Below are 27,682 nucleotides of genomic sequence, written 5' to 3' on the forward strand. Positions count from 1 at the left end.
AGAAGGAACCTCACTAAAAGCAGTGAGGTGTGAGTAAAGATCCCAATTTGCCCGATCAAATTGCCAGCGAGGGCTACGGAAAGGTGGTGAATAGGAAGGAGAAGTAAGAATGATCGGAAAATGATCGCTGTCATGCAAGTCTGGTAGAACAGACCAGGTGAAGTCTAGTGCAGTGGAGGAAGAGCAGACTGATAGATCGATGCAAGAGAGAGTATGAGTACGAGGATCAAAATGGGTGGGAGTACCCGTATTTAAAACATGGAGGGGGTGAGAGGCAAGAAAAGCCTCCAACTGAATGCCACGTGAGTCACAATGAGACCCCCCCCAGAGGAAATGGTGGGCATTAAAATCACCAAGTAACAGAAGTGGTGGTGGTAAGGATGAAACAAGAAAGGCAAAGTCTGGGATAGAAAATGCTCGAGAAGGAGAGAGATATAAAGAACATATTGTAAACCACTTATTCAAGTGGATACGGGCTGCAGTGTAATGCAGCGAGGTATGGACAAATAGTTGACAGTACGGAATATCATTGCGTAGAAGAAGGGCACTTTCATTAAAGGTCCCATCTGAGAAAGGATCCGAAGAATACAATAAATTATAGCCTGAGATAGGTTGGAAAACAGCCGAGTGTAATTTTGGTTCTTGTAAGCAAGCACCAACAGGGGAAAACCTGGAAAGCAACATCTGAAGCTCACCCCGATTACCCCTGAGGCCGCGGATATTCCACTGTAAATAGGCCATGATTGGCGATGAAGAAAATATCAGGAATCTGTAGGTAAAGGCACCTACGGACTAGAGGGGTTAGAAAAGTCAACGTGTGGTGGCATTGGAAGATGTTCAAGTAGCGAAGGAACGGAGCGTTGCGAAGAATGGGGTTGTGAAGATGGAGGAGAGGGAAGAGAAGGAACAGGAAGTGAATCAGTGTCCATTGAAGGTTTAGTCTCTGCAATATATTCTGAAATGGCTTCAAGTGTTTCTGAATTCAAAGATGTATGGGAAACCATATTGGAGATAGGAGGAGGAGGGTGAGTAAAGATTGGGACAGTAATGGACTGTACCAAAGTAGAGGGGGAGGGAAAAGTGTAAGGGACTGGAGATGAAGTGTGGGGGGGGACAGAAGAGGTAGAAACCTGGGAGGTGACAGAAGAGGGAGAAACTTGGGAGGGGACGGGGGTGGAAGGCATAGTACGAGGAGGAGGGTGAATCTCCACACTTGTAATAGAGCCAGAGAGAGGGGAAGAACTAGGTACAGAGACTGGAAAGGTAACGTGTGGAGGTGGAAGAAGGGAAGGAAGGGGCAAAGAAGATTTGAGCAATGTGGATTTTTTGGACTTCTGAGTAGAGGGGCGATTGGTATTAGGTGTCGTACGAGGTCTTGTCGATACTGGGGCTTGTGAGGAAGGACGCGAAGATGTGAGAACAGACTGAGTTGTAGTCGGGACGTCAGAGCCAAGGACAGCAAAAGGATTAGATGCCGTAGTGGCTATGGGAGGGGTAACAACAGAGGAGGCTGCAGAAGATGGGACCCCAGAAGTGGGGGGACGTTTGGAAACACGAGAATAAGAAACACGGGGTAGTCTCCCTTGGAGGCGGAGATGAGTAACTGCCATAGCATAAGGGAGACCTTCTGCCTCTTTGAGGCAACGGATTTCACGTTCATTTAAGTAGACCTGGCAACGGCGGGAGTACGAAGGGTGAGCTTCATTACAATTAAGGCAAGATGGAGGTTGACTGCAAGATGTATTAGAATGGTCGTCGGCACCACAGACTGGGCATTCGGCCATAGATCTGCAATATTTCGCTGGGTGACCAAAACGCCAGCAATTTCTACATTGTTGCGGTGTAGGTATCACCTTTCGAACTTGTAACCGATGTCCCGCGACATATACAGAGGACGGGAGTTCTCGGCTGTCAAAAGTTAAACGAGCCACATTGCAAGGGTAACGTCTCCGCCCCCGGGCAGGAAGGACATAAGTGTCTACTTTGAGGATTGGGAGATCCTGGAGTTCCAGCTGTTCAAAAATGTCATTGCCACATGACTGGAAATTCTGTTGGACTATGGTATGGGGCAGAATGACGGTACCACTACAAGAATTGAGAGAAAGATGTTTTTCAATAGTGATAGGAGTAGTATCGATATTCGAAAGGAGAGAAAGATCATGAGCTTGGGTAGCATTCTGGACAGTGACGATGCGCGTACCGCTCTTGAGAGCGTGAAATGAAATATCTCTGCCAACATGACGCAGGAGCGCTTTGGCAATACTATGGTCAGAAAGGTAGGCAGAAGAAGAAGTTGGTCTTAAAGTAAAGAATTTAGTCCATTGTGTGGTCCGAAACTGAGCGTGGAGAGGGAGTGCTTGACGTGTCGGTCGTTTCCGAGTAGAATGGGAAGGTAACGACGGAGCATCATCAGGAGATTGACGTTGGCGTTTAGGAGTAGGACCGGAGTTGGTCCGGCAGGAAATGGGTGGGCGATTCGAAAATTGCCGTACCGTAGAGGGAGAAGCCGGAAGCATAGTCAAAGGAGAGCGGAGTTCAGACAAATCGAAGGAGTCAGTCGAAGCCCCGGTACCTGAAGCGGGTGAGGAAACAGCACCAGCAAGAGGTACAGGGGCATCAGGAGTGTCCGAAGAGTGGTCTAAACACAAGGCAGGGTCAGAATGGGGTGCGGTATCAAGAAGGGGCCCGGGGGTAGTGGTTTCATGGACTAGGGCTGCCATGGTTAGGTTACTCCTTTGCTTTTTGTTTTTAAGAAAAAAAAAGAAAGAAGAAAAGAAAATAAAAATAAAAAAAAGAATAAAAAAAGGGGGGAGCGGGGAGGAATAGTTCCCAGGAGGAATGAAAGGGCCGGAAATCCCCCTCCGCGCCCAAGAGGACTCGACACCGCTAGTAGCGCAGATGCAGCATGGAACCCGTGCCATACCCTACCCTTCATGCCAGTAAACCAGCAATCTGGGATAGCAACCTCACATCTGCCGAGCTACCTCGGTGGACAAAAGAGAGGGCGGCCGGATATCCGCCACAAAGCATACCTCCTTCAGCCACCACCCCCGGAATCCGAAAGGTGGCTTCCAGAGATACACCCGTCGCCCAAAAGACACCCAAAGCTACTCCGGGATACCGGAGAGGGATCGGGACATCCCTAGGCAATCCAGATTCCACGGCAAACTACGCCACCGCCAAGAAACCTCAACGGAATGGGATGGACCCCGGTGTCCTTTCCCCTACCTAGGAACTAGCGCGCCTGTGGGAGAAATCACGAAGGCTAAAAAGAGGAAGGGCAAAAGGGAGGGGTGAGGAGGAGGAGGAGGAATGGAAAAAGGGGAGGATGGGGAGGATGGGATAGGGGAGGGGAGAATGGGGGGTAATTAGGTTCGGTCTGAGGAAGAAGACCGACAGGGCTAATTCCTCAGACCAAGAGCCTCTTCACCACGCCAAGGAGCCCCCCTTGAAGAGGTACAAACAGAAAAACGTATGTAGGATGAATCTACAAACAAAAAAAGCATCTGTGGGGTGTACCTGCAAACATTAAAACATCTGTATGATATGTCTGCAAACAGAAAAATATCTGTGGGAGTGTATCTACAAACAGGAAACTGGAATTCTGCCCATCTTGCAAAAGAGAGCAAAAAATATTTTCCAATTTTGGGGGGATTTCACAATAATACAAAGGCAACGTAAACTCTGAAAGCCTTGCAAGTTGAATATAATAAATTAACATTTCACTACATATTGCTGCAGTGCTGTATGACCCTTGTGGGTTTAGTGCTTAGTTATAATTATAATAATTACATATTGATATTATATATTCCACAAAATGCTTCTGAGAATATTTATTATAAGAAACTGAAGTGCTGACAATAAAGACAAACTCAACAATGACAAGAATGTTTCAAATATTAACAAAACAAAAAAGCATTTCCTGAAAAATGCATACATATTATGAAAGTAAGAAGAAAGTCAATTGTGGGTAAAAAGTCTTTCTATAGCTATTTTCATGCTAGACATGTTACTACTTACTGTTTTCAGGGTATGTTAACTTGAATTTATTATACTGTACTATTCCATTTAGTAGTGAGGGTAACTGATTTAATATTGGTATTTTGTTGAATAAAATATACAATAGATGAAATGAATGCTAAGAAACAAACATTACATTCAAGTTAATACCTGCACCAAACAGTAATGCCACTCTAAATAGGGTTTTATCTAAATAGATTATTATACATATTTTATAACATTTTAAGTCTGTATTGGCACTACATTATACAACGGATGGGATGAATAAAATTTTATTCATACCAATGCTCTATTTACACTAGACGAGACTGCATTTTCCAAAGTAAGATGGGACTAACTCATCTCAGGATTCTTGATGAATCAATGTGAATATTCATATAACATTACACCAAGTAAAATTGCCTGGAATCTGAGAATAAAGTAGGGACCTTCAGCAGTATAGATATACCTAGCTCTTAATGATTACAGGAATCATAGTCCCTGCAGCCCACTCTCAGACCATGCCTCCTAGATTAGAACAGAAGCATTACATGATTAAGAACTATTAAAAATTACACAGGAAATTTCATAATCTTATAAGGATTTAATTGGAAGTAAAGTCTTTTTTGTAGTGATAAATGATCATGGCTCTTAGATCCACTTTTTTCATTTTTAAAGAATTCATAGGTCTTCTTTCAACGTACCAGCCGTATCCCACCAAGGTGGGGTGGCCCAAAAGGAAAAACCAAAGTTTCTCCTTTCAAATTTAGTAATATATACAGGAGAAGGGGTTACTAGCCCGTTGCTCCCAGCATTTCAGTCGCCTCTTACGACACGCATGGCTTACGGAGGAAGAATTCTGTTCCACTATGGTGTGGAAATTTTAGGGGAAAATTACACTCATCCCTAATAAAGACCATTATGCAATATAATTTCCATCATCCTATGAATTATAGAGGGGGTTTAGTGCACCAACTTAATGATCACTTCCTGGCCCTTATGTAGCTTCAGTTTTATTCAGTTGTTTTACTTCATATTATCTTATTCCAGATTATAATAATCAAAAAGAAGCGCTAAGCCACAAGGGCTATACAGTGCATCTTATTCCAGAGCCACAATTACACAATTTAGTTTGTATGAAATTAAAAACCACTAAAATATTAATATCATGAACGTTAATTACATAACCTTTGATGGAATGATTTCCTCGCGGATGAGGTAGTATATTTAAGAGTACAAATCTTGAAAGACCTGGGACCTGCACTCTTAATGAATGGTATCTAACATTATGTAGCATTTAACACTGAAACTGTCTGCTACTCTACTGAAATTGAACCTCAACAAGTATAAATTTAATATACTACCCCTTAATCTTTGTAAATATTGTTTATTGCACAAGTGATGGCATCACTATACACGAAGTGATGTATCAGACAAACTGGACTCTGATGGTCTTAAAGATCAATTACCATATATTGTCCATACCTTGGTAACTGAGCTGAGTGCAATAACTAAAAAACAACAATAATAATGGCAACATGCAAAACATTTATGTATAGGCAAAATGACCCGCAAGTGTAGTTAGAAGGCGCAGTGAAATGTTCAAGTGTGCCTTTGTGTAGACCTAGGCAGTGAAGGTAAGAATAACCACATAAGTAAGCTCATTAACTACTAAATGGAAAATGATCAATTACTAATGAACTTACTTTAGCTAATTTGCAACATACATTTTTATTTAAAGTTGATATTTAGCATTATGGTGTCGAATATAAGTGTAGGGGATCATAGCTAGTAGCTTTTCCAAGTCCCTCTAGCCAAAGATAATAGGCAGCCAGTGTTCACACATCACCCATCTAGTTACTGGCCAGACTCGATTTTGCTTAACCTGACTGGACAAGCAACTTGCACATCCTGCCAAGCACCATGCCAATTTTGTAGGTACAGGTAGTAATTTTTTTTTTTGTCATGTTTCTACTATCAGTGCTGTATATGGAGCAAAACACTTCTAAACCTTATTATAATATAAAAATTGACTTGATTTCCAGTACTAGTATATGAGGAGCTGGAATTAATTCTACAACTTACAATTAAGATTTATGTCAACTTGGTACTCATGTTGAGCAAACTGCAAGTTTCAGAATGCAAGTTTTAAAATCTTTGTTTTACATTCTAAACAATGGATGACATGTTAAACTCTCACTCATCAGTGGATGACCTCTAGCACAAAACATAGCATCATCTATCCTCGGTGAGACTTCTAACTGACAACTATTCAATGTTCTCAGCGAGTGCTACTAATATTTTAACTTCAATACTTGGCTAACAACATAGCTTAGTCTTTGGTATATGTCTATCATATTGTTAAATAATACATTACAGTACAGTATATTACACGATTATCACATATTTAATTAAAAAGACAGCCTTTCGCTGCATTTCTTCATAAGAAAGCAAGTCATGGCTTCAGATATATATGCGATCTGTTTTACAGACTATGTCGTATCAACATTTTCTAAAAATTATTATAATAAAATAATCAGAATTACAAAGATCTTTTAGCTCTGTATGACTCTTATGGGTTTAGTGCTTAAAATTAAAATAATACTAATAATAATGAACAGACTCTTTAAATATTGCACTTAAAATAACATATCTATTATATGCATATATATACACAATAACTGAAAAGATCGATTGCAGAATATTAAAATTTAAAAGCATACCTTCCTTATTTTCCATTTATAAGTTTCCTTGTTTGCCATTACCGGCAAAAACCCACAAACAAGAACATTTTAACCTGTAATTCTCGGTCATAATTTCTTAGCATTATTTTAACAACCGCTTCCATAAAAAAAAGTTATTTTTGGAACTTTCATATAAAAAGGTTACTTTAAACGAAATTTTAATTACTTTCTTACATAAAATACACAATTGTGTATGTACCTTAAAAGAAACTCAGTGATGAAGCTACAAGCAAGTAATGCACTGAAAGTGGCCTAGAACATAAGAAAATGGTTTTTGTCCACTATATATATTTTGAATTCATTCCAATAAATTTGATCAGGAAGGTTTAATGTTAAACCAAAGAAAAACACAATGATAATAAAAAATAAATACCCTATTTTTATTTCAGTGCATTTTTCTGTGAATAAAACTGTTATTGTACTGTATTTACCACTGTAATAAATTAACACAACATGGCAAAATAATTATGATACACTGACTGCCTTACTCGTAAGTTATGTAATGATAAACTACAAGTCTAGTTTTTACCTATGTCCTGTTTATTTCTGGTTTGTGATAACATGTGATCAAAAGCACAGTTATTTAACAACTGTCAGGGAGTTTACACTCTTAACATGTGAATTTATGTTGGAAGCAGCAGCTGAGCTCCTATAACCCTTGAACTGCCACACATGATCAACAGGTGTGTATATACTGCTACACATGATCAACAGGTGTGTATATACTGCTACACAAGTTGATCAACAGGTGTGTATGTACTACCACACACACTGATCAACATTAAAGCTCTAGTTACCTCAAAATGGTCATGACTGGACATGATAGGCCTACATGATATTGGTATGAACACAAGAAAAAATTCTTCCACCATACTGGGCATTATGGGAACAGTTTGCTTCAAGGTACCATACCAACATGTCTCGTCTCTATCCTCTCACTTCATGAACTTTTGGTCATTTGCTACTTGCCCAAGATGATTCTAGTACTTAAAATAGTGACAAGGGCTTTGAGTTATATATAGAGAGAGTGAGTGCTGCTGCCACTACAGATGGACCATCAAGCAAGGAAGATCCTAATGAACATTAAAGAATTAAATAACACAAATTTCTTCCACTGAGAAGAAGTACACCCATAAGATGTGTTATGTATGATCTAATACCACTAGAAAAACAAGGAAATGCAAGCACACACAATTCATGTGTAAAACTTGCAAAACTCAACTGTGCATGGAACCTGCTTTGAGGAGTTTCATGAACTCAAGTAATTGTATTATTATTATTATAATCAAAAAGAAGCGCTAAGCCACAAGGGCTATACAGCACTGCAGGGTAGGGAAGGAAGCGAGGGTATTGGATGGCAGAAGGGAGGAGGGATGATCAGTAGGTTACAGAAAACAGCGGGGCAGGGGATAGTACGGGGGTAAAGGGTAGCAAGAGATTGAAGTAGAAAGGGCTGAAGGTATCAGAATTTGTGAAGTCAAGTCAGTTGTTGTCAAAAAGTCAATGAGGGAGTCCGGATGAAAGGTGGGTCCATCAGCGAGAAGGGAAGGTAAAGAGAGAGCAGCGGAGCGAAGACGGCAACGGAGGTAAATTCAGCGTGCTCGTTGATAAAGTGGGCAGTCCAACAGAATGTGGCTGACTGATAATGGAACTTGGCAATTCTCACAGAGAGGAGCAGGGCGCCTCTCCATGAGATATCCATGAGTAAGACGAGTATGGCCAATGCGAAGACGGGAGAGAGTAGTCTCCCAACCTCGACACTGGTGATAAGAAGACGGCCAGTAACCTATACTCGGTTTAATAGGTTGAAGTTTGTTGCCGAGCATAGTAGACCAACATTGTTGCCAATGGGTGTGAAGGTGGGAAGATATTGCAGCAAAATAGTCCGTAAATGGAATACCTCTACATGAAACTGGTAGGTCATGTACTGCTGACCGCGCAGCAGTGTCTGCCTGTTCATTGCCCTGTACGTCAACATGACCAGGGACCCAACAAAAAACAATATCTTTATGCTTGGTAAAGATGCGGCGTAGCCAAAGTTGGATACGGAGGACTAAGGGGTGAGGTGTATCAAATTTCTGTATAGTCTGTAAAGCACTAAGGAAGTCTGAGACAACCACAAATGATGACACAGGCATAGATGCAATACGGATAAGTGCTGTAAGGATGGCATACAATTCAGCAGTAAAAATACTAGCCGAAGATAGTAAATGCCCTTGTACGACGCTGTCCGGAAACACTGCTGCGAATCCTACGCCATCAGAAGACTTAGAGCCATCTGTGTACACAGCAATGGCATGAGAATGAGAGTGAAAGTGGTCAAGAAAAAGAGAGCGGGAAGCGACCGTAGACAGTTGGGCTTTCGAGCAAGGGAGAGAGAAAGAACAGACTCGAACAGCTGGAACTTCCCAGGGGGGTAGGGAAAAGTGAGATGCTACATGTACATAGAAAGGTGGTAATTGAAGAGAAGACAAGAGCGAATGAAGGCGAAGAGAGAAGGGATGGAGTAAACAGGGGCGGCGAACAAATAAAGAATGTCTACTAATCTCAGTGACCATTCTATAAATGGAAGGATTGCGGAGATCATGAGAGCGTACATAGTAGCGAAGGCAATGGGCATCACGGCGATCGGATAAGGATGGAACGTTCGCTTCTGCATAGAGGCTCTCGACAGGGGAAGAGCGAAAAGCACCAAGGTATAAACGTAATCCTTGGTGATGAATGGGGTTAAGGCTATAGAGAGTAGCAGGAGATGCCGCTGAATAGATCTGGTCACCATAATCAAGTTTCGATAAGATAAGGGTGAAATGTAGGCGAAGAAGGGTTCGACGATCAGCTCCCCATGAAAGATGAGCAATGGTTTTAAGAAGGTTCAGCCAGCTGTGACAAGTTGCCTTCAGAGAGGTAATGTGAGGTTTCCATGATAACCTACGGTCAAAGAGGAGGCCCAGAAACTTGACTGTATCACGTTCAGGGATACGGGAGCCATAGAGGTACAAAGGATGATCGGAGATGACAGAGCGTCTAGTGAAAGTAATTTGGTGGGTTTTAGTGCTGGAAAATTTAAACCCATGTGTGGTGGCCCAATTGGAAACACGGTCGACTGCATGCTGGAGAGAAACTGTAATAAGGTGACAGTCAGCGCCTGCACAGGCAATAGCGAAGTCATCATAGAGTGATGACCAAATATTTGATGGAAGACTAGAGGCCAAATCATTAATAGCAAGGAGAAAAAGTGTTGTGCTCAGAACACATCCCTGGGGGACACCTTCAGCTTGGATAAAGTCCAGGGAGAGCACATTATTAACCCGAACACGGAAATGCCTGTCAGTTAAAAAGTTCTTAAGGAAGGATGGTAGATTGCCTCGAAGGCCTAAGGAGTGGGCTTGGGCTAAAATATTATACCTCCAAGTTGTGTCATATGCCTTGTCAAGGTCAAAAAATATGGCAATAACTGAGTGGTTATTCCCTGGCCAGTGCGTGAAATTACCGCCTCCCTTTCTTCCTCAACATTTAAAAGTTCCTCAAAATATTCTCGCCATCAACCTAATACCTCCCTCTCCCCATCTACTAACTCCCCTACTCTGTTTTTAACGGACAAATCCATACTTTCCCTAGGCTTGTTTAACTCACTCCAAAATTTTTTCTTATTTTCATTAAAATTTCTTGACAGTGCCTCTCCCACAATTCATCTGCTCTCCTTTTGCACTCTCTCACCACTCTCTTCACCTTTCTTTTACTCTCCATATACTCTGCTCTTCTTATAACACTTCTGCTTTGTAAAAACCTCTTGTAAGCTACCTTTTTCTCTTTTATCACACCCTTTACTTCATAATTCCACCAATCACTCCTCTTTCCTCCTGTCCCCACCCTCCTATAACCACAAACTTCTGCCCCACATTCTAATACTGCATTTTTAAAACTATTCCAACCCTCTTCAAACCCCCCACTACTCATCTTTGCACTAGCCCACCTTTCTGCCAATAGTCGCTTATATCTCGCCCGAACTTCCTCCTCCCTTAGTTTATACACTTTCACCTCCCTCTTACTTGTTGTTGCCACCTTCCTCTTTTCCCATCTACCTCTTATTCTAACTGTAGCTACAACTAAATAATGATCTGATATATCAGTTGCCCCTCTATAAACATGTACATTCTGGAGCCTACCCATCAACCTTTTATCCACCAATACATAATCTAACAAACTACTTTCATTACGTGGTACATCATACCTTGTATATTTATTTATCCTCTTTTTCATAAAATATGTATTACTTATTACCAAATTTCTTTCTACACATAGCTCAATTAAAGGCTCCCCATTTACATTTACCCCTGGCACCCCAAATTTACCTACTACTCCCTCCATAACATTTTTACCCACTTTAGCATTGAAATTCCCAACCACCATTACTCTCACACTTGATTCAAAACTCCCCACGCATTCACTCAACATTTCCCAGAATCTCTCTCTCTCCTCTACACTTCTCTCTTCTCCAGGTGCATACACGCTTACTATAACCCACTTTTCACATCCAATCTTTATTTTACTCCACATAATCCTTGAATTTATGCATTTGTAGTCCCTCTTTTCCTGCCATAGCTTATCCTTCAACATTATTGCTACTCCTTCTTTAGCTCTAACTATTTGAAACCCCTGACCTAATCCCATTTATTCCTCTCCATTGAAACTCTCCCACCCCATTCAGCTTTGTTTCACTTAAAGCCAGGACATCCAGTTTCTTCTCATTCATAACATCCACAATCATCTCTTTCTTATCATTTGCACAACATCCACGCACATTCAGACTTCTCCTTTTACATTTAATAATATATACAGGAGAAGGGGTTACTAGCCCCTTGCTCCTGGCATTTTAGTTGCCTCTTAAAACATGCATGGCTTACAGAGGAATTCTGTTCCATTTCCCCATGGAGATAAGTGTAAATAAACAAGAACTAGTAAGAAAAATAGAAGAAAACCCAGAAGGGAGTGTTTATATATGCTTGTACATGCATGTGTAGTGTGACCTCAATGCAAGCAGAAGCAGCAATAAATACCTGAAATCTTGCATGTTTATGAGACAGAAAAAGAGACACCAGCAATCCTACCATCATGTAAAACAATTACAGGCTTTCGTTTTACACGCACTTGGCAGGATAGTAGTACCTCCCTGGATGGTTGCTGATAACCAACCTACTACCTAGGATCCTGTAAATTCTTTCTTTTTCTTTCAACATACCAGCTGTATCCCACCGAGGTGGGGTGGCCCAAAAAGAAAAACGAAAGTTTGGTAGCAGAGCTACAGATGTACCTCTTAACATAACAATAAACGGATCACCTATCACAAAGCTAACAGAGGGAAAATTCTTAGGAATCCACCTCGATAATAGACTCAAATTTCATACACATATACAACAAATTTCTAAGAAAATTTCCAAGACTGTAGGCATACTATCGAAGATACGGTACTATGTTCCACAGTCAGCCCTCCTGGCCCTCTATCACTCTCTTATTTACCCCTATCTTACCTATGGAATTTGTGCATGGGGCTCAACAACAACTAACCATCTCAGACCACTAATTACCCAACAAAAGGCTGCAGTTAGAATGATAACAAATTCTCAATACAGGCAGCACACTCCACCAATATTCAAAACACTCAACCTACTCACCATACAAAACATCCATACTTATTATTGCACTTATTACATACATAGAACACTTAACTCTGATATTAACCCTCCCCTCAAACATCTCCTTGCCAACCTCAACAGAACACATGACCATAATACAAGGCACAGATCACTCTTTGATGTTCCTCGTGTCCATCTCACGCTATGCAAAAACTCAATGCACATAAAAGGCCCTAAAATCTGGAATTCATTACCTGTAAATATAAAAGAAACACTACCTGTTTATAAATTCAAGTCTCTTCTCAAAGTTCACTTACTCAAAACCAAATAAATACTGAATAACTGAACCATATAAATTGTATATCCTAAATGTTACTCACAATTATATCACACAAATGTTAAACCTAACTTTGTTATTTTTTTTAAATACACTACCTAACAGAATACTCCATTCTACTGAATGAACAGCAATGCATGCAACCATATGACCTGTCTTTGTAATACTCATTTGTATTTTATAGTTATCTGTTTACAATAATGTCTTATCACTGATTTCATCATTGTTTAGTTAATCTTAAGTTAATTGTAAGCCAGCCCGTAATGCTATGCATATAAGTGGCTTTGGCATGCTGCTCTTACCTGTATTTTTTTGTACCTCTGTATGTATGCTAAATTTCTAAATAAATAAATAAATAAATAAATAAATTTAGTAATACAGGAGAAGGGGTTACTAGCCCTTGCTCCTGGCACTTTAGTCGCCTCTTACGACACTCACGGCTTACAGAGGAAGGATTCTGTTCCACTTCCCCATGGAGATAAGAGGAAATAAACAACAACAAGAACTAGAAAGAAAACAGAAGAAAACCCAGAGGGGTATGTATATATATGCTTGTACATGTACGTGTAGTGTGACCTAAGTTTAAGTAGGAGTAGCAAGATGTACCTGAAATCTTGCATGTTTATGAGACAGAAAAAAGACACCAGCAATCCTACCATCATGTAAAACAAGTGATCCTGTAAATATGGTCTGAAAATATACATACTAATCGCATGTGTGTGTTTATAAAAGAAACAAAAAAATGGCCCAAAAAACACTTTACAGTATTCAACTGGAAGTATGCAGGATGCAACCATGTTACTATACAAGGCTCACTTCCAGAAACTTCAAACAATTATTTCTTGGCAAGTACTGACCCAATTTTATTTTTTTTAAAACACATGTAAACTCAGGCCATTACAATACAATTTCATTTTACTCCCATTGGCAGTTTAAGGATTAAAGAAAGTTTATCTCAGACAGTGTAAACTCCCCCACTTGTACTTATATAAATATATAAACATTATGAGATGTCTATGCTAGAAGAGCTGATTGTTATAAAAGTCTCATTTTTAATCAGTAACTACACTACTTTACTATTAATTATTCTGAATTACTTATAAGAAGTCAGGATTCATTAGCATTTACATGCATTTATGTATGTGTTTGCATGTATGAATGCACATACACATGCATGCAAGTACACACACAAGGCCAGGAGCTGTGACTCAACTCCTGCAACCACAAATAAGTGAGTACATTATAAATTCATACATACACATCCTAATTTATAAGTATTATTAAAGAGATGCAGTATCAGTGCAGTATACATGATATACCTGTACAAGAAAATAGAGTACATACTTTGTGACTTGTACATTAGAATGAGGTGAATTAAAACTGACTAAATCTACACATGCCAATATATATTGTAAATGAACTGTTAAAATAAATAAGCTAATATGTTTGTATCTTTGGTGACTGAGTTCAAATTTCCTAATACATGCAAATGGTAAAGAGCTAAAAACTGAACAGCAACAGGTATGATGAGGATCATATATTTCTTTTCAATTAAGGTATTAACGGGGTGAGGAATTTTATAATAAAATTTAAAGAGTCAATCGACACTATTCATTATTTGCCCGGCCAGTCTGGCCAGTAGTTGATGTGGTAGCGGAGAGTCGAGCCTTCAAATAGTCTGTCCAACCAGTTACTCAGACCTTCCAGTAGTTGGTCCTCAAAAAGTATGTTACTGTAGTAGTTGAGCAGCGGTTTCTGTCAATAATAAATGAAATGTTGTGTCTTTTCATCATGAGAACAGTATATGTACCAAGATAAGGTGTCTGAACTATGAGAATGAGCAAGAGGCCAGATCAAAACATTTAGTCAAGTTGTCCTGAGTATGGAAATAAGACATGTTAGATCAAAATGCTTAAATAAAGCAACCTGAATATGAGAACTGGAGCAGGTTAGACTAATACACTTAAATAAGGTGTTTGGAAAGCAATAAAATGGTTCTTCCATCCTGTGCTAAACTTGAAATGTGTAGACAAAAAAAAAATACCAGAATGAACTTACAAGGCACAGAAAAATAATACAGCCTCTCCTCACTTAATGACAGAGTTCCGTTCCTAAGACCACGTCGTTAAACAAATTCGTCGCTAAGTGAGAGCATACTATGATGGTAGCGAGTTTGTGTCAACCATCTTTGATATTGTTTTCATGTCACCTTTGCATCGTTTATAACATTTCTGGTATATTTTTAAATGTTTATACAGTAGTGTACTGTATACTGAAATAAACAGAATAAAGGAAATTAGTTCTAATACACATTATTTAGGTATAAATACTGGTCAGAGAGCCCGTCGGTAAACGAGTATGTCACTAAGTGAGGAGAGGCTGTAGTTATAATTAGGGATGGGACAATAACTAAATTTTTTGCCAATACCAATATTCAATTTTAGGCAAGCACTGACACCATCAAAATTATTCAATACTGCTGTGACTGATATAAACGCTGTAGCACATTATAGTGAAAGCATTTTGTATTTCCCATGAATATTGTTTTACTAATATACAAGTATTACTAAACTACTGTTAGCTGTTACGACTTGGAACAGGGCAAGACTTTGTATTATCAACTCATGACTAACACTAAAACAAGACACTGATGCAACAGGCAAACTTTATATATGACGACAATGTTTCACTTACCAGAAATGTTTGCATGTCAAGTTTCCACGCTACTTTAAACTGTCTCATCTTAATGCAATTTAATTAATGGTATGTACTTACATACTATTATACCTACAAACCATACCACGGGTAGGGTTTGAACCCGCAGGTTCAAACCCCACCCGTGGTATGGTTTGTTTGCAATCGTGTCATTATGATTTCGTGCGTCATATTATACCTACAAGCCATGACATGATAAAGTTCCTTGCACTAAGTGTCCTTGTATTAACCATAAACAAGTTATACTTACATCTGAGGCAGCTGAATCCTTTCTCTTGTCCCCCACCTCAACGTCAGAGTCAGATTCAGATTCATTATCACTGAACCCCATGAAGTCTCCACTGATGCCAGAACGCACAGGCTGTGCAATTGGAAACAGGACATAAAACTTTCAAGTCCATGACAATTATAAAAGTAAAACTGCAAACGCAAGATACCCATGTTGAATAACATGTTACAAACAATACTTGTAGCATTAACTTCATGGTAACACAAATATGGTAGGTTTAGCAAAAATTACTATGATGAATGATATAATCACTTCATCCTTATCTTTACCTAAACATTTCTCAGTAGAGTAAGATTAAAAGTAAATGTTGGTGCATAAAAGTATAATGATCACTTCAATGAGAGGAAATAATTTACACAAAAAACAAAAAAACAAAAAAAAAATAGTTTTCCGTATAATAGACACCGTGGCAATGTGGAAACCTTTATTAACAAATCATTTGGTTTGAAGACCAAGCTTTTTCAGATCTACACAGAGTAAGCAAAAGTCACTATAGTCAGGAAAGCAGGCTAGGAGGAAGGGCAGTGTGTGCTGGGAGGCACTTACTCTCCCAGTACTTGCTATGTACTTTTAATAAATGGTTTAGAAAACTGAGAAGATGATAAATAAGACACTTGTGCAATGCTTGGGACTCTCTATTCTGGAAACATTTCACCAGTCAGTGGTTTCTTCACACTTACAAGAGCTTTGATTGTCTAACTAAACATCTCGATAAAGATTTCCATGCAGCCACAGTGTCTTTTTATAAAATTTTTGGCTCTGCAATGTCTTCCTTAGTTTTGAGTATATTTAAATCTCCAACTGAGATCCTCCTCAGCAGATTTGTGGAAGTGGCTGAAATATACAGACAATTATTCTTCCTGTGTTTCTCATGCGTGTCATTCTCACATGGAAAAACACAAACATACGTACGTATGTGTGTGCGTGTAGATTTCTAAGCATAGATCTCAGCAGGACAGAGTCAACAAGACACTATTGGTACAAGTGTTCCACAGGAAAGTGTGCTTGAACTATTGTTATGGAATGTCTACCTCAATGACCTTCTTCAACTCATCCCAGAATACTATGTATATGCAGATGACTGTAATCTGACATTTACTTATCCATGAGAGAAAATGCCAGCTGCTCTAAGTTACATCAATCACCAGTTTACAGATACATCAGCCTGAGGAAAATGGCAGGTCACAGGTGCTCCTGCGAAAACACAAATGATGATGGTCGCTAACCACCATGATGGTAATGCTATAGCAGTGGTAAGAATGAATGGTACCTGGGGACAAAGTTGATATCCTTGGAGTGAAATTTGTCTAACCAAAGAGGAGTTTGTGTAACCAAGAAAGTATCTTCAGCTCCCTGGCCAACTAAAATACAGTAGGACCCCCGTATCCACAGATTCGGTATCTGTGGTTTCAGTTATCTGCAGTTTACCATGGCCCAAAAATAACCCTTAATTTTGCTTAATAATGGCCTCAAAGTGCAAAATTAGTGATGGCAGAAGTTCTTCAAAGCCTAAGAGAAGCTGTAAAGTGCTTTGCATCATTGAAAAAGTGATAATTCTCCATTTACTGTGTGCAATTTATCAATTAAACTTTATAATAGGTATGTATGTATGTATACAGGTAAATGAAAAATGACATATATAGGGTTCACTAGACCTAGTATCTGCAGTTTCAATATCTGCAGCAGGTCCTTGGAACGCATCCTCCATGGATACGGGGGTCCTACTGTACTTCAAAGCAGCAGCAGCAGCCTGATAAGGCTGACTGCTACTGCACTCTGTTTTAATCATCACGTAGAGAAGTACCGAGGCCAGACTTCCGGCCTCGATGTTAACTTCCTTCAGAAGATTCCTGGTGACTGTACTGCTGTAGGTGTTTCAATGGCATCCCACCTCATAGCTGTTTGTTCAGCAGATTGTTAGAGAGAAAATTTATATACAATGTATACAGTGAAAACTACCATTAACAGACTAATAGGGAGGGGGAGTGTATGATGATGATAACTGTCCACAACGTACAAAATATGATTACCCAACAGTCTTCTGAAGCAGTAGACTTGTTCCACTGGTATAGAAGATAAACACACACTAAGAATATGAATATTATAACTAGTAGTACTACAGTACAGTACTGTACTGTATACTGTAGTAATTTTATGGTTGTCTTTCTGTCTCATAAACATGAAAGTTAGATATATCTTGCTACTTCTACTTACATACCATATTTTACAGCGTCAAAAATGATATTTTTTCCCCCAAAAAATTTAAACAGCATCTTGGAGGCCAATGGTTACATTGCTCATAGGCCTCAACCTAAGACTTGAGAAATGTTTTGATACTAGACAGTAATCTAAGCTCCTGTATATGACCAAATAATGAATCATGAAAACTATTTTGTATAAAATAATGAATAAAAATAATCACAAATAATCATAAAAGTTAATTGGCACTTAGCAGTAGTAAACTAAGGAAAACCAGGTGATGGAGTCAGATAAACTACAAGTAGTATCAGTAGGCTAAATTGCCTGTTTATCATCAAACCACCCAGTAATAATATTTTTACTCACCTCAAATGATCCTGATATTCAGGGAACATTATCAGATATAAAATGCAATAGTAAAATTGTGGTGTGTTAAAAGGGGTTCAAATAATAATAGATACTGGTATACAGTAGTAGTACACAAAAAAAAAAACCATTTGCACACCGTAGGTTTATTTCAGTCATGTTGCAGTACAAATGTACCCTTATTAAATAGTAAAATCAACAAACTTAAAAACATAACATGAAATACTGAACTTTTAAAATGCATGAAAAAAAATCACAAATTAATTCGCAGTCCTAACCGTAGATACATCTACTTGCATGCATCGAGACAGTGAGTAGAAAGAGAACAAGGCCAGTCCCAACAAGAAACAGTTGAACACGCTGAGGAAGAGATGGCTGGTTGGGATTTAGCAGATCTAGAATAATTGCCTGTATACTGGCGAGTGTTATTTTTGTAACTAATATTGTTAGTGAATTTTTTAGCACTGTTTCACATAAATTTAGTGTGTTTTTAGCTCGTTTTAGGCAAGAGTCCAGAGCTATTTGAAAAATTTTATTTGGCAACCCTGCAGGTCAGCTGTGTCAGTGGTAAACAACCGTAGAATAAACCATCAAGGTATGTGTTTTTACTTGTAATGCCTCAGGCTTAACATTATTACAATGAATACCGCTTATCTTTTTTTTCCAAAATTTAGCCAGTCAGAATTGGAGGGTGTCCTCGACACCAGAATGTCACGTTCAACATAAAATCTGGAAGTTCATACTACATAGGCACGTGCCTGTATGTGTATATACATCCACTGAGTTTTCTTCTATTTTCTTAATACCTCCTACTCTTGTATTATTTCCTTTCATCTCCATGATAAAGTGGAAAAGAATCCCTCTTCCGTTCACTTTATGGCATTTTGCTAACGTAGCGGTTTTCAATTATACCCATGCTTTATTAATTCAGGCTTCCTATAGTAAATATATTCACCACTCACTATAAGCTAAGTACTAAAATAGTTTCGGGTAAGTAATGTGTGTATTGTATATGCATTTTTTAGGCCTAGCTCTATTGCTCACCTAATATTTGACAGTGTAAACATGCTATCAGGGTTTTATATGTACAGTGTATATGAAAATGAAAAAGGCTATACATATTTCACTTCACAGCAATTTTTGCATATATAGCAGTAGCCCAGCTGTATAAGCAAGGCCCTCCTGTAGTTGTAGCTGCAATGAGAATAAGAGGTAGATGGGGTACAAGAAGAATGGCACTAGTAAGAGAGAAATGAAAATTTATAAATTAAAGGAGGCAGTTGGGGTAAGCTATTAACAATAGCTGGGAAAAAGATAGATTATTGAGTATTGGAAAGCCCCACTTACATGGTGAATTAGGTTCCAGACTCCTGCAGAAAAGTAGAACAGCCTTTTTTCACTTTCAAATGCCTATAAAAATCTAAAAATGTGTTTACACTATCATATGTTAACCCCTTTCATTGTCCTGTAGTACTACGGGTTTTAGGTCACTGTCCATGCCATAGTACTACACTATGAACTCAGATAAACTGTGAGCAGTAAATCTTGGCCTAGATATGAGAAACTGGGCCTATGCAGTAAATGTGCTCCATATAAAAAAATCCTGCAGCATGCAATGCATAATGAGAAAAACTGTGACCATGTTTTCTGGATTAAAATAGCAGCTTTATGGTGTATTTCTATAAAGTGGAGTTAATAAAAGTATTAGTCAGAGGGCTGAAGAGGGTTTGAGGTGGTGGTTTGGTCATTTAGAGAGAATGGATCAAAGTAGAATGACATGGAGAGCGTATAAATCTGTAGGGGAAGGAAAGCGGGGTAGAGGTCGTCCTCGAAAAGGTTGGAGGGAGGGGGTAGAGGAGGTGTTGTGGGCGAGAGGTTTAGACTTCCAGCAAGCGTGCGTGAGCGTGTTAGATAGGAGTGAATGGAGACAAATGGTATTTGGGACCTGACGATCTGTTGGAGTGTGAGCAGGGTAACATTTAGTGAAGGGATTCAGGGAAAACGGTTATTTTATATAACCGGACTTGAGTCCTGGAATGGGAAGTACAATGCCTGCACTCTAAAGGAGGGGTTTGGGATATTGGCAGTTTGGAGAGATATTTGTGTATTTTTATACGCATATACACGTACTTCTAAACTGTTGTATTCTGGGCACCTCTGCAAAAACAGTGATTACGTGTGAGTGAGGTGAAAGTGTTGAATGATGATGAAAGTATTTTCTTTTTGCGGATTTTCTTTCTCTTTGGTTCACCCTGCCTCAGTGGGAGACGGCCGACTTGTTGAGAAAAAAAAAATTGTATTCTCGGTTTCTTTGTCTCATTTGATATAATGAAAGATATATTACAGAAATAGAGATGATTTTGATTGGTTTAAGGACTAAAAATAGGTCGAAATTGAGCTCAAAGTAGAGGAAATGTTTGATTTTTGCCGATATTCAAAAGTAAACAAATCACATCACCTATCTAATACACATCCAACTGGTGGATCTAATATGCATTCACAAACGTTCTGATATTATTTATACAATTATAACAATACTGCATTAAGAGTAATTCTATTTTTTCTGTTAATAAAAATTCGAAGTGGAATTCATGTGTAAAGCCTGGAAACATTGCTAATAAACACAGGAAATGTTGCTTTAGTGCCAGGAATGCCTGCATTGTTTATTCTGGACCCTATTTTGAAGTTAGAATATTTTGAAATTTGTGTGAAATTGGCCAGATTACTAAATTCTGATCACTTTATTGGGTAGTTGAAATAGTCGACTGGCAGTTTCTTGTGCTTAATCAGTAAAATGAAAGACATACTAGTGGAACAGCTAAGAATTTGGTTGGCTACAGCAATATAATTGGCCTAAAATAGGACTCAAAAGTAGGCAAAAATAGCCGAGGCATAAATATCACTGACAGCAAAATTCGCAAAAGGATTTTATAAATTTTCCATTAAATTTAGTACTTTTGGTTTCATTACCTTCAGAAAAAGATTCTCTATCATTTCATAAGATCTTTTTTCTGTGTGAGTGGGGGGGGGGGGATTCTTGGACACAGCAAATCTCAAATCAGGGGGTCTAGACAATGAAAGGGTTAAGTGCACAATGGAGCTAAGCCTAAAAAAATAATACAAAAGTGAAATGAATATACAGTACACTCATTATTATGAATTTAGTCAAAGGAAGCAATGGAATTGGCTTAAAATAGGACTCAAAGTGGGCAAAATTGCCACTGCATAAATTGCACCCAGACCACTAATTTTGCACCACCTGCATAATTTTTAAGTTTGCCACCAAATTTTGTACTTTTGGTATCATTACCTTCAGAAAAAGTTTCTCTACCATTTCAGAGGAAATAATAATTTATTTAATTTTTTCTAAAAAAAATGGACACTAGAAGTAGTAATGTTAATTTTGGGGGTCTGAACAGTGAAAGAAATAAAGACTAACAGTCTAGGAATATGCAGCTCATCAATCCTTTCCTTGTGTATGATCTCCAGAAGTCTCTCTTATATACCTAAAGGATTTGTTATGCATAACTTAATACACACCTGTTTGGCATAGAACCAAGGATGCTATGAAATAACTATCATATGACATAAATGACTTTAGTAATAGGTTGAATCACTTGAAATACAGTGTTTATTGCTTTTGTAGTGGCAAAGCCCAGTGAAACTACACGTTCCTGGTATTTACCAGCTGCAGATTTATCGTGCCACCTGGCCAAGGTATGAATTGTCATAATTATGAATACTGATATTATAGTGTAAAATGGAGAAGCAGACATTGGTGGTATACTTTAAATTGCTTTAAGATAACCTGCATAGTTTGAAATGCAAAATTACCATATAATACCATTCAGTTTTGGAATACAGAAACACCTTTTACATAGAACAGGCAAAGTTCTTCCCCCTTCCCCTACAAATTCCTTCCACTCATGAGCTGGAGCTATAAAGAAGGCAAAACATACTGACCCTCCGGCGGAGTCCTTCTGCCTCTGGTGTTACTGGACTTGGAGTGAGCTGAAAGGAGCAACACTGATAGTAATGCAAACACTGGTGATTTTTTCTGTACTAATACTTAATGTACTTAGAAGCAGCCCTCCCATCCATGATTCTGTTTAGATCAATGTCATATGATAAATTTCAACATTTAATGTTCATTTTCCAATTTAAACCAAGATATATATGACCATTTGCATTAAAATATACTTTATATCAGAGTAGCGATTCCCAACTATTTCATATATACTGACCCCTTTCAGCTTCTCCAAAGTTATAGTTACCCCTCACTTATAAACGCCCGATTTATTATCAGGCATTTAATAAAACAAAATAGCTAACTCAACGGTAGTTACTGAATGTAAAGAAACATAACACAATTTAAGAAAGCATTAATAAAAGCTGAGACTGTAGTCATATAGTGTACAAATGAACATTATCATAAACATTTCGGTCACCAGTGAAGAAAACTTGATGGTTTCATGACCCTGAGCAAAAATGCCACTCTGAAGGTTAAGAACTCCTGATATAAAAGATAGATTAGCATTTACCTGGGAAAACATTGTCTTGCTACCTCCAAAATTGTGAGAGCAGAGCACCAAGTACTACACTTCCAGTGTAATATAAGCTCTCAAGCTAAGAGGAACTTTACTAGTGAGAGTTACAGTCCTGTGGGAATAATCTACCAATCTCTCATTTTGTTAAATTTTAAAGCTCACAACTTTTGTTTAACTGTGCACTTACTAAATTACCCCCATAATGCACAACAAAAAACATTTCACATAGGTTTACCTAGGGTATAAAATACCATACTTAAGAGGTGTTCATTCTGATTACTCCTCTTCTCCAAAAAATGAAAGTCACCATATTCATATTGCAAATATTTAGATGCAGATACACTATAATTAAGATGAGTGTACTGCCTAAGTTGTGTGTTAGTGTCGTGATTACTGTATATACAGTGGCTAACTTGTCAGTGAACATATTTTCTTTAGCTCACCTTACTTGGCAGGATAATGGCCCATATGGTAAAAGAAATACAGTACACTGGATACAAAAAAGACCACTTTGACAAATATGTATAACAGGAAAAATATTATACTATTTTGATTTTATTATTCAAAAACTATTATGTAACTGGAATTAAAACTTGTAAATATAACTCAACAGTATCTATCTCCATGGGCAAGTGGAGAAGAATCCTTCCTCTGTATTTTAGTCACCTCTTATGGAGGCAACTAAAGTGCCGGGAGCATTTGTATAAATTACTGAATGTAAAAAGAAGAAAACCTTACATTCTTCATTTCTAGGCCACACTGCTTCGGTGGGATACAGCCAGTGTGTTAAACTCAATAGTACTACTATGCTGTATCATGGAATCTCAGTGAATTCAGATCATATATTAGTGGCCAATATTTCACCAGCATTCATTCCACAGCTGGCTTACCAAGAGTGAGCAGATATCACAATTCAAACAACCCTCCAAGCTATCAGAGTGCCAAGCACTGTACTTACCATCTCCAGGACTTGAGCTTGGCTAGCCAGTTTTCCTGAATCCTTTCATAAATGATACAGTGCTCACACTCCAACAGTACCTCAAATTTGTAAAACCTTGACTCTACTCCTTCCAATCTAACATGTTTGCACATACCTGCTGGATGTTCAAGCTCCGATCAATTAAAACCTTTAAACCCAGTCTCGAATTCTTCATCTATTGTAAGGTTCACTTTCTTTCAAAGACCCATGTGTCAATATGTCTACTACCAAATATCTGAATATATTCTCTTCCTTCATACTATCTCCCTCCAATCTAATTCCAGTTTTTCACTGCCTAACCTTTCTAATTTTATTATTGTCACTTTTTTTGTGTTCACTTTTACATATCCTTCTAAATTGTCACCAACCTTGCAAATTCTCTTCAGAATTTCTACAGGTACGTGAAACAACTACAGCCTCTCACTTAACAATGGAGTTCCTTTCCTAAGACCACGTCAGTACACGAATTCTTCGCTACGGAGGAGCATACTATAATAGTAGTGGGTTTGTGTCAACCATCTTTGATATTGTTTTAATGTCACCTTTGTGCCATTTGTAACATTTCTGGTATATTTTTGAATGTTTATACAGTAGTGTACTGTATACAGCCTCTCCTCACTTAGCGATGTACTCGTTTACCGACAACTTGGACTTACGATGGGCTCTCTGACCAGTACGCACACCTAAATAATGTATATTAGAGCTGATTTCCTCTATTCTGTTTATTACAATATACAGTACACTACTGTATAAACATTTAAAAATATACCAGAAATGTAATATGTGGTGCAAAGGTGACATTAATATAATATCAAAGATGGCTGACACATACCTAGTACCATTATAGTATGCTCCTCACTTAGCAACGAATTCGTTTACCGACGTGGTCTTAGGAATGTAACTCCAACGTTAAGTGAGGAGGCTGTAATGTATTAAACAGAATAGAGGAAATCAGCTCTAATATACATTATTTAGGTATGCATACTGGTCAGAGAGCCCACTAAGTCTGAGTCATTTGTAAACGAGTACATCGCTAAGTGGGGAGAGGCTGTATTACAGACCTAGGTGACACCCCTGGCACACTACTGTACATAGAAGAATCTGGTTATGCAGAGCATTTGGGCAACTTAGGTCAGTCTTGTTCCCCAGGATGTCACTCACAACAGTCGTACCATGCTACGTACATCATATCTTAAATTTTTCTTAGGAATTCAAAACCTAGTTCCCCTATGAGGCTAAATTGTAACTAAAAATTATCATAACTCTAGCCCACTGTAACTCAAGGGACTAATGTGAATAGGCAATACTCAACCCATGATAAGGAATTTCCAAAATTATGAAGCCTGTGCTATTACTGCTACACCATACTGGCAAACTAAGTTATCCAACTAGGCATACGTACTTCTATATACGTTCTAAGGAGGTTAGCATGGACCCCATTATGACCACAAATACAGGTACAGTATTTATGGATGAGTTTCACACCAACGTGGCAACTCCAGTACATTTAACCCTTTCAGGGTCGGTGCTGTACATGTACGGCTTGAGAGCCACGGTTGGTGCCGTACTTGTACACCAAAATTCTAGCGCCTTCAAATCGAGCAGATGAAAGCTGGTAGGCCTACATATGACAGAATGGGTCTGCATGGTCAGTGTGTGTAGTATAAAAAAAAAATCCTACAGCACGCAGTGCATAATAAGAAAAAAAATCCAACCATGTTTTTGGTATAAAACAGCAACTTTGCAGTGTATTTTCGTAGGGTATTTATGGTTGTATTCTCGTTTTCTTGGTTTCATTTGATAGAATGGAAGATATATTACAGAAATAGAGAAGATTTTGATTGGTTTCATGATGAAAAGTACACGTACCTTGAAATTTAGCTCAAAGTAGCAGAAATGTTCGATTTTTGCCTATGTTCAATAGTAAACAAATCACGCCATGCATTCAATACATGTCAACTGGCAAGTCTAATATTCTTTCACAAGTGAGCTGATATTACTTATACCATTTTTACAATACTGCAGTAGTCTGCATAACAGTAAATCTTCTATTTTTGCGAGAGTAAATATTCAAAATAGAAAGCAAGAGTAATATAAGAGGGGCCTGGAGACGTGACTAATGAACAGAGAAAATGTTATTTTAGTACCAGGAACATGTCTTATTTATTCTGGACCCCATCAAATTTCGTACTTTTTGTATCATTTCATAATAATTTTTTTTTTTTAAATATTTCGACCCTGAGAGCGAGTTCAGGATCAGGGGACTTGACCCTGAAAGGGTTAAAGCCATTATCATTGACTTATTAGGCTGCACAGTGTATGATGACTTCTGCCCATTTCCTGAGTCATTAAAAAACTTCTTTCTTTCCACAACCAACACTTAAGCCGCTTTGTTTTCCCTCATCTGTGACTCACCTAGTCTTTCACAGACCCACCTATCAACACATCCTCTCCCAAATACCTCGATTCATTCATTTACTTCATACTCTTTCCTTCCAATCTGAGCCTAACTACACATTGCCTAGATTACTTAATCCTCATCCATTTGCTTTTTTCCTTTGTATAATTTCAATTTTCATTTTTTACATGCCCTCCTAAACTCCTCCACCAAACTGTAATATTTCTTTTAAAAATCTCAAAAGTAGTGTGTCATTAGCAAAGAGTAGCCATTTTTATCTCTTTGTAGTTACAAGAGCAGAACTACACTCATGGTATCCAATCATCAGTCTTTAGTTTGTCAAATAAATTTTTCAAGTTACAAGTTCTTGCAGTACACAACAGAGCTATATATATAATTACCGTGAGACCTTATATTAATTTACGCCCATATTTGACTGGGTGATAAATGTATATGATTTATGACTGAAGTGTAGGTTTAATTCTGTTACTGTTTTACCAAACCTTAAAGAATGTAGTTTTTGTTTTTTTAGAAGTTCATACAGTAATAAAAAATAACCCCTTCAAGTGCTCAAGAGGCATTTCCATATACTCAGGGTTGCCAGAAACGTAACTGTACCAAATACTGAAGCTTTGATGTAAATAATTATGTAATTATAATTAGCTACAATCTCCGTGGAGAGTGGAAAAGAATCCTTCCTATTTAAACCATGTGTGTCATAAGAAATAACTAAAATGCCAGGAGCAAGGAGCTAGTTACCCCTTCTCCTGTATAAATTACTAAATGTGAAAAGAAAAACTTTCGTATTTTTTTTCAAGTCACCCTGCCTTGGTGGGAGACAGCCGGTGCATAAAAAAAAATTGCTGTAAATCCTTAATTATAATTCTTTACAAAGTTTGCAATAGTTTCTTCACCAAGCCTTACAGTGTTGCAAGGTTCAGAGCTTGTTAATTAAATGTTAATAATTTATACAAATCGGGAGCAAGGGGCTAGTAACCCCTTCTCCTGTATATATTACTAAATGTAAAAGGAGAAACTTTCGTTTTTCCTTTTGGGCCACCCCACCTTGGTGGGATACGGCCGGTGTGTTGAAAGAAAGAATTTATACAAATGACTGAGCAGAAGGGATAAAAAAAAAAATACATAAACCAGCCTCTTGATGCAGAGAGCCTAGGTAAAGTAAGCACTAAATATGACTGTAAACCCTTGCAAGATCTAACTTAAGTCAGATTTAGCAAGTGGACTGATTGTATTGTAGAATTTAATATAGATAAGTGCCATGTAATGGAAACAGGATGCCAGAACAGGCTACATTAAAAATATGTGATAAATATTGAAAGCAGCAGATATAGAAAGGGACCTAGGAGTCATCATCGACAAAAGATTGTCACAGGAAGACCGTATTAATGAAATATTAAGAAATTTCTAGGACACTCGAGTCATATAATAACCCATGGGAGAGAGACTAACCAAGTG

General features: G+C 38.2%; 1 protein-coding gene across 6 annotated transcripts in view; it reads right to left on the reverse strand.

Moving 5' to 3' along the window:
- Nucleotides 1–13,080: 13,080 nt before the first annotated feature.
- Nucleotides 13,081–27,682, reverse strand: part of l(3)80Fg (dnaJ homolog subfamily C member 16 l(3)80Fg) — a 114,579-nt gene continuing 99,977 nt past the window's right edge. For 5 of the 6 annotated variants that reach the window (XM_070103035.1, XM_070103033.1, XM_070103034.1 and 2 more), the window contains 3 exons: nt 22,246–22,293; nt 15,679–15,789; nt 13,081–14,468 (listed from right to left, as the gene is read on the reverse strand). In XM_070103035.1, coding sequence (XP_069959136.1) covers nt 14,328–14,468; nt 15,679–15,789; nt 22,246–22,293 — 300 coding nt within the window. In that variant the 3' untranslated portion in view covers nt 13,081–14,327. The remainder of the gene's footprint in view (nt 14,469–15,678; nt 15,790–22,245; nt 22,294–27,682) is intronic. The other variant, XM_070103030.1, reaches the window with a different exon arrangement.

Source organism: Cherax quadricarinatus, chromosome 84 (assembly GCF_038502225.1).
Source record: "Cherax quadricarinatus isolate ZL_2023a chromosome 84, ASM3850222v1, whole genome shotgun sequence".
NCBI classification, from domain to species: domain Eukaryota; kingdom Metazoa; phylum Arthropoda; class Malacostraca; order Decapoda; family Parastacidae; genus Cherax; species Cherax quadricarinatus.